The 12,359-nt window shown below is 33.9% G+C and overlaps 1 protein-coding gene across 2 annotated transcripts in view; it reads right to left on the reverse strand.

Moving 5' to 3' along the window:
• Positions 1-3,567, reverse strand: part of LOC127733068 (protein mono-ADP-ribosyltransferase PARP6-like) — a 43,896-nt gene extending 40,329 nt beyond the window's left edge. The window contains exon 1 of one of the 2 annotated variants that reach the window (XR_007996695.1): positions 3,294-3,567. Coding sequence is in view for 1 of the 2 variants with exons in the window: in XM_052242338.1 (XP_052098298.1) it covers positions 3,294-3,381 (88 nt within the window). In the remaining variant the exon portion in view is untranslated. The remainder of the gene's footprint in view (positions 1-3,293) is intronic. The other variant, XM_052242338.1, reaches the window with a different exon arrangement.
• Between the last annotated feature and the right edge of the window lie 8,792 nt (positions 3,568-12,359).

Raw genomic sequence — 12,359 nt, forward strand, 5'->3', positions numbered from 1 at the left:
TAAAATTCTAAAGGGAGCTTACATCAATACATACAAACAATTCACTAAAGTTTCATAAGAATTGCTGGAAGCATTTTTGAGTTTTTGTCCGAAAACTGGAAAATCCCCCCTTTTTTTATGAATAAAACCCTGTAACTCGGAAACGTAAAATCTAAAATTTATAAAAATCGAAAGGGAGCTCATGTCAATAGATATAAACAATTCACCACAATTTCTTGCAAGTTGGTGAAAGCATTCTTGACTTATTGTCCGAAAACTGGAAAATCCCCCTTTTTTTAATGAATAAAACCCCATAACTCGGAAACGTAAAATCTAAATTTTATAAAAAACGAAAGGGAGCTCAGGTCAATAGATATAAACAATTCACCAAAGTTTTATGCAAATTGGTTAAAGCATTTTTTAGTTAATGTCCGACATGTTGACGACGGACAGACGGACGGACAGACGGACAACGGTATGCCATAATACGTCCCGTAAACGGGCGTATAAAAATTATTACACAAGGGTTTTCGATATCACAAACTAGTCAAAACATTTACTAAATTTTATCATCGTTACAAGGACATCATTCGTAAATATAAATCAACATGCAGACATCTTATACGTTCAAGTATTTCACATCCAATATTTTATGGTAATATTCTTTACAAAGCACAAAAATGTCAACATTCACCTCAAAAGCTAACCAAACCTTTAAACAGACTTATTCGAAAGGGATATAGTTACGATACTGTTGTCAGCATGGTCAGATCATTAAGGATTGCATATTTTGGTATTAATATTGATTCACTCATAGGGTCTTTACATCGGAAATAAACACATTTATTCTAAAACCAGTTGTTGGCATGATACAGGTTATGTTCTTCTCATATATTTTATGATGGTATGATACTAAACCCTTAACGGGAGGGATTGTACCTGATTTTCATATGATGAAGACATAATCTTTAAATCAGTTTAATTGAGGTCTGGAGCTGGCATATAAGTAACTGCTAGTAGTCCTTTGTTAATTTATGTATCATTGTCATTTTGCTTAGTTTCTTTTGTCATTTATTCTGACATCCGACTCTGACTTCTTTTAAACTGAGTTTTACTGTGCGTATTGCTATGTGTTTCTTTATTCTACATTGGCTAGAGGTATAGGGGGAGGGTTGAGATAACACAAAACATGTTTAACCCCGCCACATTTTTACGCCTGTCCCAAGTCAGGAACCTCTGGCCTTTGTTAGTTTTGTATGTTTTTTTTTAATTTTAGTTCCTTTATATGTTTTGGAGTTTAGTGTGACGTCCATTTTCACTGAACTAGTACACAATTTTATTTAGGGGCCAGCTGAGGACCACCTCAGGGTGTTGGATTTTCTCACTGCGTTGAAGACCCATTGGTGGCCTTCAGCTGTTATCTGCTCTTTGGTCGGGTTGTTGTCTCTCTGACATATTCCCCATTTCCATTCTCAATTTTAATAGTATATAAACTTTATTAACACATATTTTGTCATCTTGTCGCTAATTAGTGATTTTTTTCGTATTTTGAGCCAAATCTCTGGACCCCAGCTGAAATCAGGGATAGATCAAATTTCAATGAGTCAAGCGAGAGTCCATTTTGAGTGATTTTCATTGGCTCTGAAATTGGTAAAACAGTATTCAGTCACAGGGGCTTGTTTAGTGGGCCAGATGAAGTGTTTCTATCAATGGCAGTCAATATCCTATATAAAATACCATAGTATAGGGACCACCATTGGCAGTAAAACCTCATCTGACCCACTAAACTAGCACCCTTCATACCTGTCAACCTCTAAAATTGAAAATGTCAGGTCATTAGCATACAAACTTTTTCGGTCCAATTTTAATATTGAGAGTTTTTTTTTTATATACTATAACCATGATAACATATACATGTACCACTGAGTTTCCTAAAAATAATCACTTTTGTATTTTTTAAGTATATAGATATAGGAAGATGTATGAGTGCCAATAAGACAACTCCCCATCCAAGTCACAATTTATAAAAGTAAACCATTATAAATATTTACATGTATCATTAATCAAATAGCTTTCTTAAGCAATATATATGCCCCTTTATTGTTTTATTCACACTAGTTTACTTCTTTTTATTAATGAATATTAATTTTGGATGTAACGCGTCTGCTGATTGGCTGATGTTGCTTTGTTTATCAGCTCATAGACATAATTTAGTCATGTGACCGTGACGTCATCAACGTTTTTTCATTGTTTACTCCAGTTTAAAATGGAATTTAGAATTAAATTATAAGAAATAACTGTAATATTTTATCTGTCTATTCGAAATAACATAAAAAATGTGATGCACACTTTAAAATAACACGCTACGCGCGTTATTCAGTGTGCATCACATTTTTGATGTTATTTCTTCATAGACAGAAAAAATATTACAGTTATTCCTTAAATGTCATAAACCCCAGCTATACATGTAATTAGAAATCAATTATAGCTACAGTAATGTACTCCTATACACAGGAGGAAGATAAATAGAAAGAAATTAGTGTGTTTCCTTTCAGTGTAATATCTAGAGCATATAGATTTGATTTAAAGCTTTTACATTAAAGTGATAACAAAATTACTCTCTCCGACAGAAATGTATTAAAAGGTTCAAATTGCTTTAAAATGATTTTTACAGGATATTTGATATTTGCAAACGGCAAATCTTTTAATCAGGACATAAAATTGTATGTCAAGCTTCAGACTGGCTTCAACTTTCTGGGTTACAATTAACAAACAATCCTCGAATTGTTACCTTTCAGTCAAATGTAATGTTTTCATAGCTGTCATTGGCACGGTAAATAAGCAAATTCTAATTTCAAATGTTTACCTTTTCAAAGGAAAAAACGCAGAGAAAACCGAAAGTACATTTGACTTCTAAATACCGGAAACAATACCAGTCAGAAATACGGGTGAAAACAGGTCATTTTCTGATATCCTGGGTTATCAGAATACCTGGCTGGTATTTAAAAAAATCCTGTGTGAAGGGGGAAATTCTCAGGTGTGACCCACAGAATACGGGTCAGTTGACAGCTATGCCCTTTGATTCAGTTTGAGAATCTGGTGGAAAAGTGGCTTAGTTTTTCATTATAAAATGTCACTCTAAGGGCAAAAATTTCTCTTATTTGTTGAACAGTTACTCATTTTAATAACTACTCTCCGTTTGTCGTGTCATGCGTCCAACCTGTTGAAGAGAGTAAAAACGAAAGTAACTGGTAAACAACTTGGGAAATGCTTTCATTTTATCTGAGAAATCAGGCAAATTGTCATGGGAATACCTCCAAAGGGCAGACTGTTTGTATTGCAAAGCTCTTCGGCTGCTTTGGCATCTTCCACGAATTTCTGCTTTCTGGCTGATAAAGACATCTTCTCTATATAGACTAATTTTTATAGAGATGCCTCGTTTACATAGAAATAAAGTTGTGCAATGTAAATAAATTATAATCTCCCTTTGAAATGGGGAACGTAAATGCTTGATTAGATTGGAATCTGGATTAAAGATATATTCACACTCGTACCTATTACTTTGGTCCAAAAACTGTGCCTCCTGGGAACCCAAACCTTTGGAAGTGCAACGATACTAATATAAGATGGTAATATAACATTTTTTTAAATCACATTCATTTTGTGTTTTTATGTTTCTTGATTTGCTATTTATATGTTGTTTTAATTGTTTTGTCATATATTTTGTGTGTATTGGTTTTGTTATTTGTTTAATGTTCTTTATAATATATTTAATGTTTCAATGATTGTTTTGTTATTTTGTTATTTCTTGGTTTTGTGTTTATTGTTTTGTTATATTTTTTGTATTACTTTCCTTTTTGTTTTGTGTTAATTTGTTATGATTTTAGATGTTTGTTTGTTTTGTTTGTTTTGTATTTTTTGGTTAATGTTTTGTCAATGGTTATTTTTGTTTTTTTGTTATTTGTCTGTTTTATTTTGGGAGGAGGGGTATTATTTTTATTTGTAAAGATAACAGACAATAGTGCACAAGGCGTCTTTGGTGGCAACCATTCATTGTAGTTAGACTGTGTCATTGGCTGATTACAATAGTATTTTTCGTGTGTCAGCTGTAACTTAGGATGCACATTAACCCGAATAATTCAGTCCCACCCCGTGATCGACTCTCCCACTCGCGAGGGCCTGAATTCTTTATACAATAAAAACGCGTCACGAATCGAGGATTTTGATTGGTGCCCTCTGGGTGAGAGAGCCAATCAGCTAATAGCTCAATGTTATCGTAGAGCAGTGGAATATAACGACTGAATTATTCGGGTTAGATGCACATAGGCAATTAACAGAGTAGAAATCTACCGTACCCGAATCCATGACAAATCGCCCCACTGGCAAATCGCCCCACACCTAATCGCCCCACTTTTTCACCAACTCGCCCCACTTTCTAAAAAATCGCCCCACTCTTGTTTAACAACTCGCCCCACTTATGAAAAAGGGTAAAATCCCATTGAAAATAGGTTGGATAACTTGCACAACTTATGAAAAGGGTTAAAATCCCGCTGAAATAAGGTATGCCAACTCGCCCCACTCATGACAAATAGATAAACCACGATGAATTCAGTAATGCCAACTCGCCCCACTTATGAAAAAAGATGCAATCCCGTTGTATATCTATGTTACTGTCCCACTTATAAATAAAATCAATACCTATAAAAACCTTAGATAAACATGTTCTTGTAGTTCTTTTCTTTTTGTTGAAATAAAGCAGAAAGAAGTGAATATCAGTATTTCTGCGACTTGAATATGCCATCTATAGCCCCACTTGTGAAAAATAGAAAAATCCTGATGAATAGAGTCATGCCAACTCGCCCCACTTATGAAAAAGGAAGTAATGCCGTTGAATTTATGTCTGCCAACTCACCCCACTGATAAATAAAAGTATGTACAGAATTAACGCCTACCAACTAGCCCCACTTATGAATAAAAGAATAAAACTGTAATGAATTTATGCCTCACTTGTGAAAACGTTAGAAATGCATCATGTTTTTTTGTTATTTTCTTTTGGTTGAAATAAAGCAGAAAGAAGTAAGCATCAGCATTTCTGTGACGTTTTTTTTACTGGTAAATATATTCAATGTTTTATAAGATAAGTCAAGAATCATGTGTGTTTACATAATTTTACTCTCAGATGACAGGTTTGCACATCTACATAAGTATGCATAACAATAACATTTTAAATAAACATACATTAAATCAATTATGACAAGCACTGGCATGATAACATAAAACGAAGTACTAGATAAAATGTCAGCACTAGAAACATGAACATGAATACACATATATGGCATACAATAGATTGCCATTAGATAGTTCAGTAGCTGTCTGCTTCCACGACTGGACCGTTGATACGACCACACTGGCGTAAGAGTCTGGTTGTAGATATATGCTGCCTTCAATACAGCACAAGGATACATAGTGGACATAGTAAATGCATGAAAAAGGCTACTTTACATTTATAATTTTGAAACCAAGCCATAAATTTCTCAATTTTTATTGTTTTCAAACCATAAACAAATCTTACCAATCAATTTTTCAACAACAACAAAACCTGCTTTGACTAGAATGAATGGACATTCTCTTTGATATTTACTTGAAAGTAACATTTGCCTTTCACTGATTGCTCGTTAGTGTCTAATTATTCTTAATTCAAAGACAAAAGTAACCAATCCGTTTAGTGCTATAAAAACAAATTGAAATCCTTCAAGTGTTATGATAAAATATCGGATTATGATACAATTAACAGGTTTCTTTTCAATTGTTATGCAAATAACTAAGCTTACAAGAATAAAGTTATTCTCCAATAATACGAAAATTACATGATAATGAATAATGTATTTACAATTATATTTTAAGAAAGTGAAACATCATTTAATTTCAATAATAATAATCTAATAAATTTTCGTTTTCATGTATTCTGTGAAGATTAGTTTTCATTTAAGTGGGGCGAGTTTGCAGACCTGAAAATTATATATTCATCTAGATTTTACCTTTATTTATTAAGTGGGGCGAGTTGGCAGGAGAAAAATTAACGGGATTTAACCCTTTTCACAAGTGGGGCGATTTTTTAAAAAGTGGGGCGAGTTGGTAAACCAGTTTGGGGCGATTTTTTTAAAAGTGGGGCGAGTTGGTGAAAAAGTGGGGCGATTTGGTGTGGGGCGATTTGCCAGTGGGGCGATTTGTCCTGCTTCCACCGTACCCCACCCCCACCCCCTCCTCACCGTAAGCAACCGTAGCCGATTCATGCATACAGGCGATCTCTTACAAGTTCACAGTGAAAACATGTCGAATTTACATTGTTTAACCAGCCACAAGCTTTTACAGCGAAACTTACAATGTGTTTATTTCTGTTGTTATACACCAACACACAAAACCAAATTATGATCGTCTTCCGTACAATTTACGTCTGGTCGCGACGCTTATTGCGGGAATGACTGTCACATAAATCGCCGTGTTTCCTTGTACTTTTTAAATGCAAAAAACAAGCACACAGTACTCCAAAGTTAATAACTGAATGAACATGTAATTTCAAATCGGGATGTTAGTGTTCTCTAGAGACTGCTTAGTACTCAGAAACTCAAGTGTGTAACTGAAAATGTTTACTTTTAGGTAAAGATGTCCTGTAAATCGTACTTCAGCTGGTAGTGAAAAAATAAATGGAATAAATTGTTCAGTTAGGAAATTTACTTTTTCATGTACCTACATTTTCGGTATTAGTTCTTAAAAATCATTGGTTTTCTGTGCTGTAATAAGATGTCAGAAAATCGGACCCAAATCAAAATTTGATCATGCATGGTGAATGATAATAATAATGATAATTGACATGCAGTATATTAGTAACACTAAAAGGGTCAGTCGTCTTGAGATTGCTCACTATAGATCTACGATATTTTGTTGAAGACTGCAGTGTTATTGAGCTCTGTATCAACTCTTGAACAATTCCAGGGTCGTTTCCTTCAGAAGTTCTTTGTAAAATACCAATTAAACAGCTTGGGCGTAATACCTGTTTGCTCTAACATTTTAAGAAGACCTGTTTCCGCAGATATTCCTTCAAGGTTGTCAAATGGTTGTTTAAAAAGTTTTACTGCAACGCTTTTTAACCCACAATTGTTAATAACAACTTGACCTTCAAAGACAGCTGAAGTTACACCTGTACCTAAACATTTGTATTCTTCAGCTCTGGTGTCAACTTTCGTAAATATAATGTCCTGAAGTCTTATTTCTGGAAGATGAGATCCTGTAAAAGGACACACTAAACAATGCGTTTGTTTTTTTGATTCCTCCATTCCACATATAAATAAGGAAGGGGCTGGAGAAAATCTCCCTGGGGTAACCATAAGTGCCGTCTTGGATGGTCTTGGACTTGTACCAACAAAGGCACCATCAATTTTAGATAAAGCATTACTGCTATTATCCAGCTTTTTACTGGTTAAATATTTTGCTGCGTTCGATGTTAATGTATCAGGACTAAATACAGCAGGTGGTGGCGCATGTGTCGTGGTGACTTCATTGTAACGGCATTCCATAGAAGTTGGATCAACAGGAGCAGGTGAGATATGCACATCTCGACAGAAAGTATTAATAAAGTTAGTTGAGGTACTGATACATTTATCAATGCGCATGTATAGGTCAAAGGTTGACGTGGAACTATCGTTGCTGCAGGAAAGATCAGAAGTTGAAGTAGAATTGTCGTTTGAATATGCAAGATCAGAAGTTGAAGAAGAATTGTCGTTCTTCTTCTTCTTCCTGGTACGGGAAAGACTCCGGTGCCGGAATGTGGAATATCCCGGAACTGAGGCGCTATGTACATGGATGTCGAAAATTGTGTTATAATAAAATAAAATATTTGCCACAGTTCAATTACAATTTAAGATAACATTAGTTGTAGCTTAATGTTAAACATATTCACATTATGTACAGTGGCTTAAATACACTAATTAATTAGCCAGACTAGAACCTCCAAATGTTAAGGTGGAAATACCGCCTTTGAAGGATTCTAGGGAGGGTGACATGCAAATTGTTTCTGGGAGATCGTTCCAGACAGCAATAGTACTTGGGAAAAAAGATGATTTAAAAAGTCTTTATTTGTATATATATGTCGAAATTTATGTAGGCCTCTAGTTCGCCTGTCAGATTGTGTCAGGACGTCATTAGTGTCTTCGACCAACCCCCATTAATCTTATAAATCAAGACAAGCTTAGCTTTTGTTCTACGGGATTGTAAGTTTTCCCATTTTAGTTTGTTTAACATACCAGTGACAGCGCCTGGTGATCTATCGTTATAATCATTAAAAACATATATTGCTGCCTTACGCTGTATCTGCTCAATTTGTTAAGTTTGGCTTTGTTTGTACGGATCCCAAACTGGTGAGGTGTAATCGACGGTCGGACGCACAAGTGATGTGTACGTAAGGTTTTTAACCTTACGTGTACAGTTTTTCATGTTTCTACGTAAAAAACCTAGTGTTTTATTTGCCTTTGAAGTTATATTATTAATATGGGGCCCCCAATCAAGATCATTGCTTATTGTAACTCCTAGATATTTGCTGTCTTTGACAAATTCAAGTACATGGTTATGTAATTTATATTGAAATAAATTAGTTTTTGACTTTTTAGAAATATTTATGACATAGCATTTTTCAGGATTAAATTTCATTTGCCATTCAGATTCCCAATTTTCAAGGCTTGATAGATCTTTTTGGAGTGCTTGAGACTCATTTATATTATTTGATGTTTCATAAAGTAAACAGTCGTCAGCAAAAAGACGAACCTTACAAGAGACATGCTCAGGTAGGTCGTTTATGAATAACAAAAATAAAGTTGGGCCTAATACTGTGCCCTGAGGAACACCAGAGTCAACAGCTAATTTGGAAGATTGAACACCGTTAAGCAGGACTTGCTGTTGCCTGTTTGACAAAAAATCTCTTATCCAAAGTAATTTATTTTCACGTATACCATAATAATTAAGTTTTGTTATTAATCTTTCATGGGGGACCTTATAAAAAGCTTTAGAAAAATCTAAAAGTATTGCATCAACTTGATTACCTTCTGCCAAGTATTTGGCTATGTCCTGGATGCTGATAACAAGTTGTGCTTCACAGGAACGTTTACTCCTAAAGCCATATTGGCAATCATTTAAAATATTATTTAAATCTAAATTTTTTCTAATATTACTTGTTAAGACGTGACCTAAAACCTTACAACATATAGGCGTTAAAGAAATCGGTCTACAGTTAATTGCATTATGCTTATCTCCCTTTTTAAAAATTGGCACATCATTTGCCTGTTTCCACTCTTCTGGGATTTTTCCATCATTTATGGATTTTTGAAAAAAGAATACAAGGAAGGGGGATATCTCTTTCGAGAGTTTATTAAGGAAAATAGTAGGGATATTATCAGGCCCACTAGCTTTGTGGGGGTTTATATTTTTAAGGAGTTTAATTATGCCATTGATATTAATGGTTATATCTGGCATGGTGGGGTAGGGGCTTTTAGGTTTATTTGGCATTGAAGTTTTATCTTCTTTAGTAAATGCACTTTTAAATTGTTCATTTAAAATATTTTATTGTGTTTGTGGATCACTATAAAGTAATCCATCTTTACCTCTCAAAGGTGAGACTCCTGATGTTTCAGTCTTTTTCCCTTTTATGTATTGCCAAAATGATTTTGGTTTTTCCTCATGTTGTGGACTTATGATTTCTTCCATATATTTACTTTGGGCTTTCCTAATTTCTCTTTGAACTGTTGCTTTAAGCTTTTTGTATTTATCTTTGTGGCTTTGTTTCCCAGTTTTTTTAGCTTTATTAAATCCTCGTCTTTGTTTTTTTACATAAACTATCAATTTCTTTATTTGCCCAGGGATTTGTATATTTAGATTTTGTCATTTTACTTGGTATATTTTCATTGATGATTTTTATTATTCCATCTCTAAACTTAATCCACCACTGATCTATAGTAAGTTCTTATGTGGTCTGGCTTAGCAGATCATATATAAATGATTTGGTAATGTTTTTAATTTTTCCTAAATCTACCTTCTTCCATAAGAAAATTTTATAGGGCATTTCGTAGCTCTTTTAGGCTTACAAATGGCATCAACCAAAACTATGTTGTGATCCGATATACCGGGTATTGATTTAATTTTAGTTATAAGATTTGGTTGGTTGGTACAAAAGATGTCTAAAATATTATCTTTTCTGGTAGGAAAATTTACTAACTGATCCATACCTAGATTGTTTAATAAATCTAAAAAGATTTCATCCATTTCCTTCGGGTACATTTTGCCCTCTATTGTCATTGATGGCCAATCTATATCAGGAAGATTAAGGTCTCCGCTTATCCAGAAGGTTGAATTTTTAAACTTTAATTTTAAATCATTTATTTCTAATAACATCTGTTTAAAATAGTTTATATCAGATTTACTTGGTGGTCTATAAACTGAAACAATTATCAAGGACTTTGAACTGTTATAATTATTTGTACTGCAATCAGCTCTACATTTTTACTACAATAAATTTGTTGGCATATAATACCCTTTTTAATAGCTATTAAAACGCCTCCGCCTTCTTTACATTCGCGGTCTCTCCGGAATACATCCTCAAATAGTGAAGAAGGAAATATCTCAGAGGACTTGACATCCTTGTTTAGCCAAGTCTCATTCCCAAGTATAATATCAGGTTTAGATGATCTTATTAAATTTTCTATTTGGGCCACTTTGTTTTTGCAGCTTCTATTTATATTTAACACGCTTAGCGAAGTTTGCCTATTTATTCTTTTATTTATCATTTTTTTTGTCACTACTGGTTTTGAAGAAGACGTAGCTACTGGATTTCCAATATTATCTGTATCTATCATTAAGACTGACTGAAAAAGCTGAACTGTCAGTTTGGGATAAACATGAAAATGAGTTTGTTGTTAACACTGAATTTCCTGTTGATAAAAAGGACTGAAAAATTGTTCTGGAATGGTTAGGGTATCACAATTTGGACATACCCAGAGGGCTGAAGTATTTCCATACTTTTCATGCATGGATGAGCTGATGTTTACACACCCTGCATGACACCATTTATCACAGTTATCACAGACTATAGCGTCTTGGTTCCAGGTACACTCCCGTGAGCAGATAGAACATGGGTAGCTAGACTCGTTCAAGTTGTTTGGTATTGGATTGGTTTCGACCTGATTACTGAGCAATAATTTTAATAGTAAATGCACGTGTCGGGATCTATCAGAGCTTTTAAATATTGGTCTTTTAAAGCTAGACACATGTAACTGCCAGTTTTGTTTTCGTTGGAATATGAAAGATCAGAAGTTGAAGTAGAATTGTCGTTGAAATATGAAAAGATCAGAAGTTGAAGTAGAATTGTCGTTGGAATATGAAAGATCAGATGTTGAAGTAGAATTGTCGTTGGAATATGCAAGATCAGAAGTTGAGGTAGAACTGTCGTTGGAATGTGAAAGATCAGAAGTTGAAGTAGAATTGTCGTTGAAATATGAAAGATCAGAAGTTGAAGTAGAATTGTCGTTGGAATATGAAAGATCAGAAGTTGAAGTAGAAGTACTAGCGAAGGATAAAAGATCAGAGGTTGAAGTGGAAGCAGAAAAGGCATATGATGAAACTTTTGACCATGCTAGATTAGAGATGATATTGCTTTTTGGTGTAATACTACTATCTTTTGAGACCTAAAAGAAACAATAGTAAATGCATTGACATCATATTGAAAACATTGAGATATTGCATCATGCATCCTGCATGTTAAAAAAGAGATGGGGTACCAGAAAGAGTAGGTATAGATTGAAATAGAAATACAAAACTTACATTAAACCCTCGTATTTTTTATTTTCTTTTAATTATTTCAGATTTTGTGAAAAGGTAAGGCAAAAGAGCAACGGTGTAATTAAAGATTTAATAACAGTTTACAGCAATCGGAATATGTTGAAAAGCGAAATATGTTGGGTTTGTCACATTTTTCTATCCCGTTAAATGAAAATTTATTTTTATTTATTGCTAGTATGCAATTTGAACTTCTTGTTCTAACTTTAAAGACCCAAGCGGCAATGCATTTTTGAGTACCATGTTCATGGGTGTCTTTCAAAACAAAACCTATCATCGTATTTCCGCATTCAGACACAACTTTGACTAATACATGCCGTATAAGAGAATCTGGGTGGTCTTTGCGGAATACTGAATAATGAACCAAAATGTAGAACAAAGGACTTAAAAAAATAAGAATAGAGAATAATGGGACAAATAAATAAAGAATAGAGAAAATGGACAAAATAAAATAAAAAATAGAGAATAAATGGCAAAATAAAAAAAATATATATAAATCAAAT

The sequence above is a fragment of the Mytilus californianus genome, unplaced genomic scaffold (assembly GCF_021869535.1).
Source record: "Mytilus californianus isolate M0D057914Y unplaced genomic scaffold, xbMytCali1.0.p SCAF_3, whole genome shotgun sequence".
Taxonomy (NCBI): Eukaryota; Metazoa; Mollusca; class Bivalvia; order Mytilida; family Mytilidae; genus Mytilus; species Mytilus californianus.